General features: G+C 29.2%; 5 protein-coding genes across 6 annotated transcripts; 2 read left to right on the top strand and 3 right to left on the bottom strand.

Annotated features, from left to right (window-relative positions):
• Positions 1-278: 278 nt before the first annotated feature.
• Positions 279-6,108, top strand: LOC145753929 (palmitoyltransferase ZDHHC17-like). The gene is made up of 13 exons (XM_082570469.1): positions 279-534; positions 1,196-1,345; positions 1,750-1,869; positions 2,447-2,614; positions 2,715-2,877; positions 3,046-3,177; positions 3,346-3,482; positions 3,762-3,990; positions 4,060-4,122; positions 4,197-4,374; positions 4,702-4,856; positions 4,959-5,059; positions 5,496-6,108. The coding sequence occupies exons 1-13, from the start codon at positions 509-511 to the stop codon at positions 5,641-5,643; spliced, it is 1,770 nt and encodes a 589-aa protein (XP_082426595.1). The 5' UTR covers positions 279-508; the 3' UTR covers positions 5,644-6,108.
• Positions 5,811-9,718, bottom strand: LOC145753931 (thioredoxin reductase 2, mitochondrial-like). Of its 2 annotated transcripts, none has more exons than XM_082570471.1 (13): positions 9,620-9,718; positions 9,292-9,426; positions 8,838-8,985; positions 8,694-8,768; positions 8,473-8,611; positions 8,194-8,264; positions 8,033-8,052; positions 7,877-7,968; positions 7,405-7,576; positions 7,151-7,281; positions 6,787-6,975; positions 6,504-6,673; positions 5,811-6,373 (listed from the first exon to the last, which is right to left on the bottom strand). In XM_082570471.1, the coding sequence occupies exons 3-13, from the start codon at positions 8,924-8,926 to the stop codon at positions 6,250-6,252; spliced, it is 1,272 nt and encodes a 423-aa protein (XP_082426597.1). In that variant the 5' UTR covers positions 8,927-8,985; positions 9,292-9,426; positions 9,620-9,718; the 3' UTR covers positions 5,811-6,249. The 2 variants fall into 2 exon arrangements, with proteins under 2 accessions (XP_082426597.1, XP_082426596.1); XM_082570470.1 differs by having other exon boundaries at positions 9,521-9,675.
• Positions 9,719-10,945: 1,227 nt separating this feature from the next.
• Positions 10,946-13,991, top strand: LOC145753934 (zinc transporter ZIP9-like). Its single transcript, XM_082570473.1, has 7 exons — positions 10,946-11,088; positions 11,497-11,632; positions 11,731-11,817; positions 11,943-12,089; positions 12,425-12,612; positions 12,837-12,971; positions 13,405-13,991. Exons 1-7 carry the CDS (start codon positions 10,993-10,995, stop codon positions 13,612-13,614), a joined length of 999 nt encoding a protein of 332 aa, XP_082426599.1. The 5' UTR covers positions 10,946-10,992; the 3' UTR covers positions 13,615-13,991.
• Positions 13,992-14,454: 463 nt separating this feature from the next.
• LOC145753932 (histone acetyltransferase KAT8-like) lies at positions 14,455-16,286 on the bottom strand. The gene has a single exon (XM_082570472.1). It carries the CDS (start codon positions 16,175-16,177, stop codon positions 14,822-14,824), a length of 1,356 nt encoding a protein of 451 aa, XP_082426598.1. The 5' UTR covers positions 16,178-16,286; the 3' UTR covers positions 14,455-14,821.
• A 724-nt stretch (positions 16,287-17,010) lies between these two features.
• Positions 17,011-17,670, bottom strand: LOC145753936 (ras-related protein Rab-4B-like). The gene has a single exon (XM_082570475.1). It carries the CDS (start codon positions 17,665-17,667, stop codon positions 17,029-17,031), a length of 639 nt encoding a protein of 212 aa, XP_082426601.1. The 5' UTR covers positions 17,668-17,670; the 3' UTR covers positions 17,011-17,028.
• Positions 17,671-18,324: the final 654 nt, after the last annotated feature.

Raw genomic sequence — 18,324 nt, 5'->3', positions numbered from 1 at the left:
TTTTCAAGTAAATTTAAAAATAAATTTTAAATAAAAGGTAAATAAAAACAACAAATGTTTTTTATCCTCAACAAATTTTCGAGGATAACCCTAGTTTGTTACACATATGTAATGGGAAATTGTGTAAAAATCAATCGTTAAATTTGATTGTTTGTATTGGCAAGAGAGTCATTCAAGCTTAGTTACAGTTAAACAGATGGACAATGTTTCGTTTAAAACAATTTTTTGTTGTTGTTTTTAAACAACGCTTTTTTAAAAGTAAGTCTGTGAGGTGCAACTAACCAAACAGGCATTTAGGCAGATAGGAGGCCAACGAGGTTCATAATACATTCATATCAAATTTTACCTGAAAACTAATTAAAAAAAAATCATTTTAGTATTTGAATTATTTAACTGCAAAAGCTAATTTTAAGACATGTATGCATGTGCATGCAAAGTAGTAATGGTATTATTTATTATGTAATTTTACAATTTTTAGATTTAGAAAAAAAATTGTTTAAAAGAAACTATGTCAGTTAAACCGGAAGAATACAGGTTTGTTTTTTGTTATCTTGTACTCTTAGAAAACATCGGTTAAGATATGCCTCTAATTGAAAACACCATAAATTTACATTTATGTATTTTGCAAATTTTAATGAAAAGTAAGAATTCTGAAGTTTTTAATTTAAGAAATACAGTGCATACTTTGTGGTTATGTGGCATTTTGAATTGGGTTAGCAAATTACTTTTTAATAAGCTATATATAACATGACCTCTGTTCATAATCTTAAAGATAAAACAATAATTTGCACACTGTGGTTTAAATCTTTATTAAAATGTATATATACAAAATACATATGAATATGACCAAGACAAATTAAGACTAGTGCAAAGATTACTTCTTGATTAAGCTTGTAAAGTTAGACTTATCAAATATAATTTTGATCTGTGAAATATAATTTAGATACTTAAAGCACTACTATAGTAGCCTCGAATGCAAAAGTCCTAAGTTTGACCAAATGTATTTGGTGTAAATTGGCATATTGCAGATATTAAGAATCTATGATCAATTAACATGTTTAAATTGGTGCAAAATGCTGCAAAATTATTTCTGTTATAAATCTCTGGCATTGATAAATAGAGTTCTGTAATTTTGTCAGTACACAAATTTGCCCTTAATGCAAAAATAATCAAGGCATATTTTTTCTATATTCAGGACATGGGATATTGTGAAAGCAACACAGTATGGAATATTTTCCCGTTGCAAAGAATTAGTGGAGGGTGGGTTAGATATTAGAACTCCAGATGCTGATAATATTACTCTTTTACATTGGGCTTCGATAAACAATCGCTTGGAAATAGCAAGGTTTGTTAAATTCTATTGCATGTCCCATTGCTTTATAAAATAAATTAATTTATTTAGGCAATGTATGCATTATGCACACTGTTTTATATTGTCTTGATTTGTTACATTGGATTACTTATATTCTACTATCTTTGAACGCGATTTACAGTTCGTATCAAATTTTTTAATACTATGCCAGTTCTTTCAAATTGTTTGTATACTCTAACCCTAACAAACTCTTACCCATACCGTAACCTTACAAATTATTTATCTAATGCTGGATTTAGGTTCAATATTATTTTTTATTATAATTCTAAACACATTGTTATGGTAACTTTAACCAATCTTGCATGTTTTTACTTTCACAATTATGAATTTCTTGACCATAAGTTAATAAAACTTTTGATTTAAAACTTTTTTTTTAGATATTATATAAGTATGGGGGCAGTTGTTGATGTACTTGGTGGAGATCTGATGGCAACTCCTTTACACTGGGCAATTAGAGAAGGCCATCTGCAAATGGTTGTATTATTAATGCAAGCTGGGTAAATAATTTATGCAACTACTTTGGTTAACTGCCTTGTTGAATTAAAAATTGTAAATTGCATTTTTAAGCACACAATTGACAAGTGTTTTATTTAATATTAAAGAAGTACTGTGGTTAAGTCTTTGTGTGTATGATTAAATTGTGAGTTTTATTTTTGTGCATTGTATTTGACCACATAGGGAAACAAACAGTTAAACATTGAAACTCAACTTTTTCGTTAAAATTACTTTTTGAGTTAACCTTAAAAAACAAAAAAAACAAGACCTATTAACATTTATTTAAATTTAAAAGTTTTAAACTATTGCTCCTGTTTAAAAATAATTTCTCTGTTACCAAAATTATTTTTTTACCAGTAGGCAACGTTTATTAAGAACTATTGTTACTTTTCCCTTTACTCAACAGTATTTATTGTGTTTTAGAATAATTTTACCATATAGCATTACTTTTTTCGACCTTTTTTTCGAAAAAAATTCTTTTTTTGATTAACTGTATGACTATAACTATACAGTATAAAACAAGAAATGTGGTATTTTTCACATCTTACCTTCTTAATATATATTTTTTTTGATTTTCAGAGCTGACCCCGGTGTAAGAGATGCCGAGGGTTGTGCAGCAATCCATGTAGCAGTTCAATGTGCCCACACTTCTATTGTTGCATACCTAGTTTGCAAAGGAACTGATCCTGATTTATATGATGCCAATGGAAAAACTCCATTGATGTGGTCTGCATGGAGAACTATGGGGTATGGTTTTTAAAACTAATTTTAAAGACTGGTTTTATGTGACTTGTATATCTTTGTGTTTATTGTTTGGGAAATATTGATTTTTTTTTGATTTGCTTAGAATTGATCCAACTAGAACTTTATTATCCCTTTATGCAAGTGTCAATATGAAAGATCTTGTACAGCACAATACACCGCTGCATTGGGCATGTCAGTCCCAAAACACAAATGTTATCATGGTATTAGTAAATGCTGGCGCTGATTTAGATGCTAAAAATGACAGGGTAAGTACTTGAAAAACCTTTTTTTTCTAAATATACCCAGCCTTGTTTGTATATAATTAACTATTAATTTTAACTTTTTGTAAAATTACTGGGATTGACTTTTATAAATAAACATTATTTTAAAATAACTTATTTTGCTTACAATTTTATAAATATTCGTATTTATAGGGCGAAACCCCCCTGGATATTGCAAAACAAAAAAATCAGGTTTGGATAACAGCACGCTTACAATCTTTCAGAAAAGAAAAAGGACTTGATGGCGAACGAAATAAAATCCAACAACTTTTTTCAAATAAAACTGTATGTCAACCTATAGGCTATTTATATAAAAATATTTTACCTGAAAAAAATGGTTTTGTTAAATTAAATAAAGGTTATTTTATGGTAGTAGTACCGGTATGTGTTTTGTTTGTTTTGTATTTGAGAATTAAATTTTTTCATTCATTTTTTGTTTACTTATGATTTTAGGTTCGAGAGCGGATAGCCGTTGGTCTCGCATTTTTTGTTATGTTTGCAATTGGTTTTGTTTTTGAGTTGTCAAGTTCCTGGTTACTTAAAGCTGTGATGTTCTTAGTATGCTACATAGCAGTGTATGGAGTATCAATGTAAGTATATCTAGCTGATTTTTTTTGCATTTGTTTTATTTGTGAAAATGTCCATTTGTCCGTATAGGAGTAGTTTACCACTTTAAACAACATTTTTTATTATAAAGTCTTTTTAATTGGACACATGGGCATATATATACATATTGTCTACCAAGCTTTATTATATAGATGTTAAAGCAATTTTTAGGCGGATTTCATAACACTTTTTCATTAATATTGGGCTAACATTTTTTTTTGTATTTTTTGACATTAAAAAACATAACTTCAAATTAAATACAGGTTTTGTTTAACACATGGCGAAATTTCACATATTTTACCCATTGCTGTTTCTCTTTCTACCAAGTTCTGGGTTTATTGCACATCATTATTTTTCTATTGGCAATATGTTTACAATCCATTCTTAAAGTTCTTTTTTTTAACTTGTACACCCCTCATGTGGTACTTCTTCTATAAAGCACTTAAAACTGATCCAGGAATTATATCTGTTCCGGAAGACCAAAAGAAATGGGTATGTTGTTATTAAATGAAAAATGATTTTTTAAGGTGGCCTACAATTAAAAAATTTCTTACGTTTTAGGCTATTGTTCATTTGGCAGAAGCAGACAATCTAAAAATGGAAAAGATTTGTGGTACATGTTTGGTAAGATTTAATACTTAAATAATTTTTTTTTACAACCATTAAGTTTAAATGTTCTAATTTGTGACACTTTTTAGATTGCTAAACCATTACGGTCAAAACATTGTGCGGTGACGAACAAATGCGTCGCCAAATTTGATCATTATTGTCCTTGGGTTTTTAATGCAATTGGTTCGGAAAACCATCTTTATTTTATATATTATCTTATTTTTTTACTTGGAATGCTGAGTTGGAATGTGAATGCAGCTTTTTTATGTAAGTCTAAGTAGGGTAGTACAAAGTAAATTCAGATTCCTAAAATTTGATTGATTCCGATGCTTTGCATATTTGTTAAATGGCATAACTCAATTTAAAAAGTTTCCATAACACAATGCCAAACATTTGCCAAAAAAGCAAAATGTTGTAATAAAAAGTCCTTAAAATTTTAATATATAACAAAACAATGAAATTAAAATAATAGATTTTTAAGGCTTGTTTTTGAAGTTTGATTCAAAGCAGCAACTCCTGTTTATGGAAGCACAATTGTAAATACAGTATAAACCACTTATGAAATGTGTTCTGTAAAATGCTTTCCCATTTTAGATTGGGAAGGAGCTTGTTATACAGCTGATGATGCTACAGGTTTAGAAAGATTTTTTGTTTGTGTGAGATATTCTCCTTGGGTAGTCTGGATATTTATCAATTGTTTGTTTCATACTATATGGGTTTCAATTCTACTTACTTGTCAAATTTATCAGGTGAGGCAAAAAACGTCTAAAAAAATTTACATCATTTTTAATTTAAAGCATTATACCTTTATGCCTTAGTACTTGAACTATTTTTCCCTTGTTGGTTTACAGATTGCCTGGCTGGGTGTTACCACTAATGAAAGAATGAATGCAGGAAGATATAACCACTTTCACACATCTCAACATGGTCATCTTGAAAAAAGTCCATTTGAGTAAGTATTTATGTAAAATTAGTTTGCTTTTGTTCTTATTAAAAAAAATACCATCTGTTATTATGGTTGGAACAATGCCTTATTAAAAAATACCATTTGTTATTATGGTTGGAACACTTTGCTTCACAACTTTAAATGTTCTAAACTCCCGCAGAGCCCAAAACCATTAATTTAGCAGATTAATTATACAGCAATTTTATCTAATAACATCCAAAACTGCCAATGGGAACTCAAGAATGGGTCTGAGTAACAAATGTTTCATAAGTTTAGGCTGTAAAGTTAGCCTTCCCACATCTAGAATGAGTTATATATATAAATACAAAAAAATTTTCCTTTAAAATTTTTTTTTTGTATCAATAAAATTTAATTAACTACCACAAATAATATTAACCACCTAAATTAATTTTTTTTTAATTGATGCTTCTAATCATTACAGTCGTGGAGTTGTTAGAAATTTAGCTGACTTCTTTAAGTTTTCTTGTTTTGGTATGACTCAACCAATCTCTGTAGACTGGAGAACCAAAATGAACTTTGAACCCGAGTTTGAAAATGTAACTGTACATAAAGTTCACGAGAATATCTAAAATATATATTTGCACCAATTAAGTTCCTTAAAGTCACAAAAAGTCAATACCCCAACTTTTAACATGATTTGTTTTCTTTTATTCTTATTTTGTGAAAACTTTGTCATTATGTAAAAATTAATAAATTGACAATAATAAATTTCATTTTTTAAATAAGTTTTAGGTGTATTATTGTAATAAACCTGCATAATATTTTTTCATATAATGCAACAAATTATTTTTTAGGAACTATTATTTATATCTATGTATAATCTTAATTTAGAATTATATAAATTTTTAAATGTGTTTGTCATTAATTTTTTATGATTACGACTGTAGCAACTAGAAAGTTAATGTTTTATTGTACTGTTTTCTTAATCTATTACACGGCAGTGCATAATAATGAAATATAGTTCTTTTTATTTTATATTTTTTTGCATGATGTACAACTTAGTGTTTACTTTGTAAAAATAGAAATCGAATTCCCACATCTCTTCGAGTTTTATCCATCTTGTAAAGAGTTAGGACAAAAATGTCATTTTAATATGGAAAACCCCTTTCTATGATCTTTTTCAGGAATAAACCCCATCTAGTGTTCTGATTGAACCCCTAGATGTTTGTTTATCCTCAGCAACTTGTTACAGTTGGATCAATGCCAGATCTTTTTGTAATATTTAATTTATTTATTTCTTCGGCACAAGTCGGATGAATTCCTATCGAGCTGATAAGTTGATTGTAAGTCATTCCACAACTTTAATTAAAAAAAAAAAAAAAAAAAAAAATTTAAAGTTTTTATCCAATTTGTAAAAAACAAACTCCTTAGATTTAATAAATAGATAATTTTTAAGGTTAAGCTAACAGCAAACTTTCAAGATAAATACCTAAATGCCACGGCGAAACCTTGGGTAACTTCACCTGCATTCGGTCCCAAAAAGTGAAGTCCTAGAATAGGTTTGTTAGGATCACGATGGGAAATTGCTTTAATATAACATTGTTTTGAACTTTGCTCAGTCAGGGCATACTCCAATGGCTTGTAAAATGCATGATACACCTTAAAAAAAATTTTTAAACGCATGCAAAATATGGCATAAAGAATTTTGAAAAGGTAACTTTAAGCAATTTAATTTTGTTTCAGTTAGTTAGCACAGATTGCTATATTTTTACCTCAATGTTTTCCTGTCCATGATTTTTTACAGCAGTTTCTTCATCTAATCCAACACACCCATACTCAAGTGGTGTAAACACAGTAGTTGGTACGTTTATATAATCTGTTAATTCTTTTGATCCAGAAAATAGCCTCCTTGCCAATAACTTTCCAGCTTTTATTGCAACTGGGGTCAGTTCTGGTCGGCCCTGTTACAAAGTTTGAAGTGTTGGGTTTAAAAACTCTTTATTAATATTCGAATTTTTGCCTTTCAAATTTTTTTTTTCAATATTGCCTAATTAAACATAATATCCTATTAAAGTTGTTTAAAAGTAACAATGTTTTAAAATATAGGAATTCTGCAGTCACATAATACAAGCTCACCAATGCAACATCTCCTATGGCATATATAGAATCAATATTTGATTGGTCAACATTGTTAACAATTATTTTTCCTTCCCTTGTTTTTACTCCAGCATTATGTAAATTTAAATATTGGGTGGATGGGTCTCTCCCTAAGTTTAAAGAGTAAGAACTTTTTATTCATTTTACACACGTTTAAGTGAGCATGTTATTATTTTTTATTTAATGTTTTTAAATATTTACAAAATTTAAATGCAAATTGTTGAACATTTTACCAATGGCAAGAAGCACAGAGTTGTATATATCTTCAAAAGGTCCATTTTTATCAGAACTTGATCGAACTTTAATATTCCCATTTGAGGTTTTTGTAAATTTTGTGGGAAACCGAGACCATTGTATGTTTAAGCCTTCTTCTGACATATGATCTGTTATGAGGTGAGCCATTTGCTTTAAAACAGAAAGAGAGCTTTAATGTGTGTGGTTTTAAGAAGCCATTTTTTATATTTATTTATTTATAAATTTTTATATATGTTAGTAAATAAAACCACCCAATAGTAAGGTGCTATAAATGCTCTGACTTTAAATATTATTATGCAATTATAACTTGTAACATCCCAAACTGCCAAAGTCAACTCGAAACCGATTGGGGTAACTAACCCAATGCATAAGCCGTAAATTCAATTCACCTTAAAAAATAATTAATTTGAAAAAAAAAGTAAAAGTGTAGAAAGCAATGTTTACACATACTTGATCAAATCCTCTTAATGGAATGGATCTGACCATAAGTGTAGTGTCAATTCCAAGTCCATTTAAAAATCCAGCACATTCTAAACCAACATCTAAAACAATATTACAACAGGGCGATAAATTTGAACAAGATCATAATAATTGTATTCAACTTACAACTGCTTCCAATAACGAGTCTAAAAATAAAATTTTAATGCTTAACCATATTTGTTCAATTCTATAATTTCAAAATAAAAATGGCCATTATAATTATACAAGGATGTAAAAGGGTCATGATTGCACCATGAAATGGGAATTTTGAATAAAAAGCAGTTTACGTTTTTTTAGGTGATTCTGTCTTCCAGAAAATGTCATCACTAGAAATACAGCATTCTTTAGCACCATCAACCTTAAAAACGTCTTTTATTTTTAAAAGCAAAAAATATTTACTTGTTTTTGTTTATCTTTAAAAGTAAAATAAATATTTAGTAATTTTGTAAGTTGTCAAATTGGTTACAAAAGAAAAACTAAATTCTAAACATAAAATAAATATTTATGCTTTCTCTATATATATAAAAAATAACATCAACCAGATTGTAAAAAAAAATTCTTTTTACTTCTGGATATCTTGGTCTTCCTCCAACAGCAACTACTATCTTGTCTCCATGAATTATACATTTTTTTAATTTTTTGTCAATTACTTCTATATTGTTTGTGTCCAAAAAAGATCCTCTGCCATTTATATATTTGATGTTTCTATATATTAATAAAGAGTGTCAGGTAATAAAACGGAAATTAGTTGTACTGAGATGTGGTAAAATTCAAAAAAAGTATTTACTTTTCAGCAAGTTGTACTTTATAACCCCAATTTAAAGATCGAATATACATTTGTACAGCATTGGATAATATAGACCTAAACACCAAAACATTAAATAAATATTAAATCCACATTGCATTAATTATTTAAACAAAAAAAAACAACCAGTCATGCTTTGGTTTATTATTCTCTGTTAACCATCCATAATTTTTAGCATGTTGTAGTGAATGGTGAAATAAGGAAGCTTGGTGCATTAGTTTTTTTGGAATACATCCAACATTTACACAAGTTCCTCCTAAATCCCATGTTGTTCCTGGAAACAATTTTTCAGATCATTAAAGACAAATTATTTTAAAGCCCCTTTTAAACAGGCTCCCAGTGAAACAAATTTAAATCCTTATATTAAGGTACTTAAAATGAATTTAACTCATTTATTTAGGTACTTTCCAGAATCTCAGAAAAATTTTTTTTACCAAAAAGTAAATGTTTATAAATTTTTTCTTTTTATTTATTTATAATATATTTAACAAATAATAATTTAATCATAATAAAAATCTAAAAAAATATGTTTATTCAAAATTTTGTGTTTTAATAGATTTTTTATAAAAAAAAATTCTACCTTGTGAACTGTTTGTTACGTAATCAAGAACGGCAACTTTTTTACCAAGATTTGCAGCTTCTTTGCTACAAGCCAAACCTCCAGACCCGCCCCCGATCACCACAAGGTCATATTTGTCAATGTTGGATTTTGTTGCTGTCAATTAAAATAAAAAACAGTTAGTACCAAACTTTAAAAAACAGCTAATGTACTTTTAAAAATTAATATTTTTAAATACTTGCCAGTCTACCTAAACATCGTGCAATAATTTTCGAGTAAGTTATTTTATTTGAATAAAGACCATGACGAATACCAATAAGAACCATAGCCTGATATAAAAAACACTTACGATATGTTAAGCGTAAAGTTTTTAAACGAACAAATCTTGGAAAATAAAAACGGAGGGTAAATAACTAACTTGGCAGCTAGCTTGGGCATTTGGATTCATTGAAATTAACTACACTTTTTTTCTAAAATTGTGCGATCAGGTGTATCGCTGAAAAATATCTCTCACAGCTATTACACCAAGGCAGCAGAATGAGGTGGCGTTGCTTTAAAGATTCGTGTATGTCAGTTGTGTGTTAATACTTTGTAGAAATATTAAGTGTGGCGTAATTTGTAGAATATTTGTCAGATTATCACAAACTAAACATGTTAAAAAATTTTGGGCTTAATTTTTTTTAAGTATCGTCTAGAGTCAGAAATTTTTGTTGTAAAATACGACCTATTAAAAACGCGTTACTCTTGTTTGTTTGCTGGTACCTATAAAATATACAGGATCAAATAACCTATTTAATACCGACCTTTGAATTTAGGATAGGGTTTATTTAAGCGATTCATAAGAACTATTTAGTATAATTTGGTCCTTGCGATTTGTTTGATCCAGTATTTTTTAAAGGTTCCCTGTGTTCGGTTACCCAAATAGCATAGTGAATAATGGGTGGGTAATATGCTCATATTGCCTTATGTGTTATTACTAACATAACATTAACTTAAACCAGCAGCCTGGTGTTGTAACCCGCAGCGTGGTGTAGTAGTTAGAACACTACAGGAGGTCGTGGGTTTGATCCCCACTGCTCTTATTCTGTAGCACGCTTAAGTAAAGTGTTATAAACGATATGAACTCTGCTGAGCCAGCACTTAACCAGCAGCATAATTATCGGTCAGTCATATTCTACAATATTCCAAACTGCCAAGGGTAACTGGAGACTGGGTAAGGGTAACTGTTGATACTCCATGTTTAGCTCGTGAAGTCAACCTTTTACATCAAAAATAAAGATATATACAAAAAAAAACCTAAAGTAAGACCTTCAGTAAAAACCAACTACAATCAAAACACATATAAAAAGATATATATATATTGGTATTCGTAGAAATCATGAAACACTATTTGTTTAGCAAATGTCAAGTCAGTTGTAGGCAGAAAATAGAAGGCTTGCCAAATTTAATGTATATAATTTTTTAATGTTTTATTGGCATGTCATTTTCTACTACAATATTTAAAAACATGTATAACTGTTTTATTTAAAAAACCTAATAACTGGCTATTGTCATCATTGATTGAAGTAAGTTGCTTTAATTATTAAAAGAGGATCTTTAATTTAGGCTGTAAAAAAGTTAGTAGGAGTTTTTAATAATAACATTGTATTTAATTTGTTTTAAAAATTGCAGATGCTTATTTTTAAATATTTAAATTAAAACATAACTACTAAGTTAGGAAGAATGGCTGATTTTTTAAATATTTGTATTCTTTCAATATCCATGTTTATTGGCTGTGCATTAGCAGGATGGATTCCTCTAGCATTTACTTTATCACCTGTAAGTTTTAGACATTTTTATGTTTTATGAACAAAGCTTACTGTTTAATAATTAAAGAATGTTTATATATATTTTAAAGAGGAAAGGGTAAATTTGTATAGCAATGTTTTTTTTAAAGTTATGAGATCATAAATACTTTACTTTAATAATGAGTCATAAGTTCGATATGCATTGCTTTATATTTAGTCCCTTACATGAGGTTCTAATCTTGCTGTGACAAAATTTAATTAGTCATGAATTATTAGAGACAATTTTAATAACAAACCCAATTTGCCAAAAGCATCTTAGAGCTGGGTTGGGGTAACAAATGTGAAGCTATTTTTAGCTTGTAAAGACAGCCTTTTTTTACATATAAATATAAACTTTGTTTAAAAATGAATTAGAAGTATAAATTTAAATGCTTTATAGAGAAAAATTCAGCTGTTTACAATATTTGGAGCTGGTTTATTGGTTGGTACTGCCCTTGCTGTTATTATTCCTGAAGGAGTAGAAACAATGTACAATCATAATGGACACCGTCATTCCGATAATGTTTATCACAAAGGTAATTTTAAGAAATATCAAACACTATTATATAATTAGTTTTGCAAAGTTGTGTTATTTTTTGTCAAAATTAGTAATATTTAATTTTTTTTTGTGCAGAGGAAAAAGCATTAGCTTCAGATATCATTGAGAAAAATAACAAAAATGATGGTTCAAGTATTCCAGCATTTTTGGAGGTCAACTCGGGTAATTTTGCAATCCCCCCTTTTTAGAATCTTAAAACATTTTTGTCATATAAATTTTTTTTATTTTGTACTTATTATGCATAAAGATCTTTAACCCGAAACCCCCTTTATTTACATTACTAATAGAACATGATATAGCAAAGCATGACCATTCTACTGAGGGACGTCACAGAGCAATTGGACTTGCCTTATTAATTGGATTTGTGTTCATGTTGTTGGTTGATCAACTTGGGGGTTCTCATTCACATTCTCATAATCCTGATATAAGATTAGGTATTTTAAATTTTTTGATTTTCTTTAAAAATATTTGATAAGTTGTACTAACAGGGTTCACAACATGAGTTTATTGGTTCGATTCCCAAATGTTTTTATATTATATTAAGTAGGGTGCTAGGTTTCAAACTTCTGCCAAGCCAAAAACCAATTGGCAGACTTTTATATCAAAAAAACTTTTATATCAAAAAATCAAAACATGCAATAAATTCTGAAACATACAAAAGCAACTTAAATCTTGGCCAGATTAAAATATGTTTGTTTATGTTTAGGCCATACAATTGGCACTGCTACATCAAGTATAACAATATACAAAAAATATAACATTCTTTCAGATGACCTCAATCAGAGCAAAGTGGGAACCTCTCGAACACAACAACCTGACCAAAGATCTAAAGGTTATACAGCTACAATTGGTCTGGTTGTCCATGCTGCAGCAGATGGTATCGCTTTAGGTGCTGCAGCAAGTACCGATCGCCAAGATCTTCAATTTATAGTATTTATTGCAATTATGTTACACAAAGTAAGCAGTCTTTAAATAATAAATCTATTAAAAAAAAATTTTGTACCCAGAAACTGTTGGTAAAATTCCATAATTAGTTGTATCTTATGTAGATTAATTACCTTAATTTAATGGAAAGTTTACATTTTATCTTGTTTTTTCCAGCTAGTTTGGTAGTTTGTAAAGTGTTTCATTTTATAACAGCTATTTGTATTTTTTGTTAATGTTAGTTAATATTTTTGTAGGCCCCAGCTGCATTTGGTTTAGTAGCTTTTTTGGTCCATGAAGGATTCGAACTTCGCCGAGTTAAAAGACATTTGCTTGTTTTTTCCCTAGCAGCTCCAATTCTAGCTATTTTAACATTTTTGTTCTTAAATCAGGTAAATATAAATTGAAGATTAATATTATTAAGTTTGGTAAACTTATACTGAAGATTAGGTACATAAAAGTAAAAATCGCAAGTTAAAAAGTAAAAACATTGGAAGGTCATAATTATTTTAAATTTTTTTTAAAAACCACAAATACAAAACTAAAAGTTATATCTTTAGCTTAAAACTTTTGTAAAATTGTATTATATACTAGTTGATTGCCCACCCTATAGGCTGCATTTTAAATGTTGTAATATGGTCGCAACTCACAACTTAAAGTTGTCTGTAATTTTAAATTTGCCCCCGCTCCACATATAGCAGTTTTTCTTATATTTTAAAAGCTTATAAATTGACCATACATATGTCATCCACCAAGCTACATTGTATATAAATGTTGTTTTTATTCTACATAGTCTCAATTAATGTTAACTACTTAATTCTACAGAAAGACAAACAACTTCTGGTGGATGTAAATGCAACTGGAATTGCAATGTTATTTTCAGCCGGCACATTTCTTTATGTTTCCACTGTCCACGTTTTACCAGAAGTTACTCATTCAGGTAATAACAAGGGGTTAAACATGTGTGAAGTTTTAGTTTTAGTAACCGGCAGTTTGTTTCCATTGATTTTAAATTTAAGCCATAGCCATGGTTAATAATTTTGGACTACTTTTATTTATGATACTCTATCAAGTGCAATGAAAAATTTTAGTAAAGGTTTACTAAAATCTTATTAACATTCTAAGGATAGTAAATCTTTGTTTATTTCCTGTTATTTTAACCTAAAAATGTGACATTTTGTTTGCTTCTTTAATGATTTTATCGCTTTATTTTTACCTGTAATTTTTAGCTTAAATTAATATCTAAAATTTTGACTTGTAAGCATTTTATAGCATTAAACTGCACCTAAACCTATAATAAAGGTAAACATAAATCTATGAAGTAATGTATTTTTTGCATACAATGGCATAAAATTTAAAAATGATATAAACATAAAATAAAGTATTGCTTGGTGTCACTTTAAAAAGGAATAAATAAAAATCACTAAAAATTTAAAAAAATATTTAAACAGACTTTAAATTTTTACAAGAGATTGGTATGAGTTGTTTTATTGAATTAATGTGATCTAGACTGTTGTGTAAAGATTGCATAGATTGGCGAAGTTTATTTGATGTATCAATAGCCACCATTTGTGTTTTATCCAGATTTGTTCCCATTTTTTGCATAGGGGAAACTATTTCTTTAGCAGTTTGGTTTTCAACCGACTTTATGGACAATGATAATTGGAAGTTTGTTGCTTTAAGTTGATGTAGCATTATTCTTGAATGTTCTGAAGGCAGACTTACCTGCCTTTTTATTGTTAAATCAGGTTTAACGAAGTCTTTTGTTTGTTTAAGTGTATCATCGGTATTGTTTTGAGCATTTGATTTAGAATTTACAGTTATTCCAACAGGTATGTTACTCATTTTTGCCTAGCCTAAATGAATGGTGAATACCTAAAAATTGAAAGCATAAGCTGATAAAGATGTCCATATTTATTTGAGTTAACTTAAAAGAAAACATTATATGTCTAGTCCAATGTAACAGGTTAAAACACATTCAAATATATATTTACTGGTACACAGAAGTTAAATTTAAATTGCAATTTATTTGTGCAGTTTATGTTGCTTTGTTGTCATATAAACCTAAAAATGTAATGCAATAGAACTAACATTATTTTGGTTTTAAAGCTAAAATTTTAGAGGAATATTGTTGTTTGTGATCTTGCTTACGATGATCGGCAAACAGTCCTATTCGGGTGGTTGTGCCATATTGATGTAAAAAAACTACATTTAAGCTATTAGTCATTTTGTTGTCAAGTTTTTACTTTTGTTTGTGCTGCAGAAAATCTTTTTTTGATTGAGAGGATCGTTTTTTGTGGGGTTGCCAGCGAAGAAAAGCGCTGTCGACAGGCAACCTAGGTCGTTTGAAGAATTGAGATTTCAAATGCTCTTCGATGTGTTTTTGTGTGACACAAATTACATGTTGACCTTTCCAATATTTCACCATATTCAGTGATTGCAGTGAAGAAATAATATCAGCTTGTGTTATACTTGTCATTTCACTGAGATTTTTAATGGACAAAGTGCCACGGAAGTCACGTAATATCTCAAGCAATACCCAAGTCCAATAACTTCTGTAGCTTAACTTTCCAAGATCTGAAAGTGGTTTTTCTGGTGAACCAATCATGCCTTCAACCTTTGAGAGCTCATAGCTAAAGGCAATTAGAAATTTGCCATACCCCTTTCTTTGAAAAGGAGGTAATATCAGAATACAAGCAAGATTGTTTCCATCAGGAGACTCTTTTTCCTTAGAAAAATACCCTACTGTGTGCGATCCATTCCTATCTACTTCTGTCATAACATAAAAAAGAAATGGTTCCACATCGAAATAGAGGGTTTTGTGGTCGAGAAATAATTTGGCAAGTAAGCACAAGTTTTGGCAATAAATTTTTTTTTCTTTTCCATCAATTTCGTACACCGAGATTGTTGATTTTCGATAAATTTCTTTGCCTGGGGGTTGTCTCCAAGAGCAGTCCAACAAATGTCTTTGATAAGTAGCTTCATATCTCATATACTTGAAACAATATTCACAAATGTATAGCTTTGGTTGTTTTCCATACTCATCAGGGTATGGAGAAAAATACCAAGCATCTATTTCATATTTACCAAGTTGAATTCGATCAATGTATTTAACCTTTGTAATTGCTTCATGTTCTCGTTCCAATGCAGCTGTGGTTGGATCCATTTCGGCATAGGACTTTTGTACATGATTGATTTCATCATGTTTTCGTTTTTGATTTCTTGTCATTCTGTTATCAGGATTATCATTTGCATCACCTGTCTTTACCACAGCAGCATTGTTTTTTTGGACAACTTTTGTTGTATCAATTCGGCTTGAATTTACCCACTCATCTAACCTTCGGTTAAACCCCTGGTAATGCACATAATATTCATCGCAGTCGCCTTTTAGTGTGTTTACACGTTTTTGTATCACCTCAGCAATATGAATGGTATCATCTTGCCTTTGACAGTAATAATGTCCATTTATTACTATTTTATTTTGAGTTTCAATTCCTCCTTGTTTTAAACTTAGTAAAGCCACTGCTGCTCCTTCATGTTTTTGAAGTTCTTCTTTTCTTATGTCTGCAACCAAGTTGGTGTCTTTAACCTCAGTCATATTATTTTAATCCAATGTCTGTGATACAGGAAAATATGCATTAAAAAGAATGCAAAAACAAGTATAAAAGTTATATAATAATTTATATACATTTAAATATATTTACTGGTTTATACGGTACAGCATTTCTTTTGTGTAATAAAAACAAAATGTGTGCAGAAAAAAAATTTAGCTAACACAAAATGCAAACAGTATAATATACCAAAACTGAAATGACACCTGCAATAAAAAAAAACTAGATTACATGCCATAGTATATAACAACAAAGAAATTTTTTTCTAAAAAAAAGGTAGTACCATCTGGTAAGTTATGATAATAAAATAATGTAAATATATAATTTTAAATCTAACAGAACAATAGCATATTTATATTGCTTCAATGTATTACATATTTTTGATCTATGCCAATGTTAATGAACTTTAAGGCATAAGAATTACAGCTGAATGAGGATTACAAACTATAAACAAAGATACAAATCAATATCTCAACCTCTGGTAGTCTTTTTCATCATTTTTTTTTAGTTTAGATAAAGCATTCACTTGTATTAAATAATCTTGTTGTGCAGAACTAAACATTAGATTGCCATTGACAGTTTTATAATTGGTAATATACATTATGAATGTTGACAAAGATTTCGCTTTTGTGCAAATTTTTTTGAATAAGCATAACAAGATAGGGCAATTTTTTTAACATAAAGAAACAGAATATTTTAAAGATTACTAGTAGGCAAACTTTTTAAAGCAATGCATAATAGACTTAGTAACATGATAATTAGTCATTGTAAACATTTAAAAATAAAAGATGGAATAGATGAGCAAAAAAGGGTAAAAAAAAATTAACAGATAGCCTATTTAACAACAATCCGGTTTTTGTCTAGTTGGTGTATTAGAAGCTCGAAATTGTGGTGTCGATGAAGCATTACCAGCTTGTATACCAGATCCCATTTTATTAGGGTTTATTTCGCCCGATGCAATTTTATTTAAAATAGTTTTTGCACATTTATTAAAGGAGTCTTCAACATTTTCACCAGTTAAAGCACTTGTCTCCAGAAACAATATATCATTTTCTTGCGCAAACCGAGAGGCTTCAAGAAAAGTAACTTCCCTTTCAGAATCAAGATCACTTTTATTTCCACACAAGATGATAACAATATTAGGACTGGCCAGTGTTTTTGCATCAGTTAACCAATTACTTAAACAATTAAATGTTTCACGACTCGTGATGTCATAGGTCAACAACGCGCCTGCAGCGCCTCGGTAGTAACTTCGTGTTACTGATCTGAATCTTTCTTGACCTGCAGTATCCCATATTTGAAGTTTTATGGATTTCCCACCTACATTTACTATTCGAGATCCAAATTCCACGCCGATTGTGTGTGTCGATTCATCTTTGAATTTTTTTTCTAATAATTGGTGCATAATACAAGACTTACCCACCCCTGCACTGCCAATAACTAAAAACTTAAATAAATAATCGTATGCCTCTGTCATTTTTGTCTTTATACAAATTTTAGTAAAAATTTTCCAGAATTCCTTAAAATAGTATTAACATAAAAATTAACATCGACAATACAAAAATACTAAATATGTCTAATCAAAGTAAAACACAGATAATTTAACCAATTGATCTAATAACATATGATAAGCAATAAAAAAGGTTATTTCTGCAAATATTTGCATCTTATTTTTGCTTACACTAATAAACGTTTTTCGACAAGTTAAACCATTTTACCGGTACAACCCTTGCAAACTGATACAACTTTTAAAAACATGTAAACACACCGTTTCTTACAGCAAACCATTTCGCTTTACAACCGGGTGACGTCACAGAGAGCTTAGCGTTGAATTTTAAAACTTTATCAAGTTTATTATGGACACGAAAACATTTTAACTCAATTTTTAAACTTAGAACAATTCAAAAATATAATAGATAGCTAATGTTTTTAAATTAATGCTTTCTTTTTTATGTATTTTTTTAATGCATTTAATAATGTAATTTTAAACACTGGAAAAAAAAAACTAAAACATTTTAACAATAGGGTAAAACTTGGTAATGCACATATTTCTTGTTAAAATAAATTTTATTTCACCAAGTTAAACCTTATAATAATAAATTGAGATTTTGTTGCAATATCATAACTACGCTGC

Source organism: Corella eumyota, chromosome 5 (genome assembly GCF_963082875.1).
Source record: "Corella eumyota chromosome 5, kaCorEumy4.1, whole genome shotgun sequence".
Taxonomy (NCBI): Eukaryota; Metazoa; Chordata; class Ascidiacea; order Phlebobranchia; family Corellidae; genus Corella; species Corella eumyota.
Note: the sequence above shows the minus strand (reverse complement) of the source record. Positions and strands in the feature narration are given on the sequence as shown.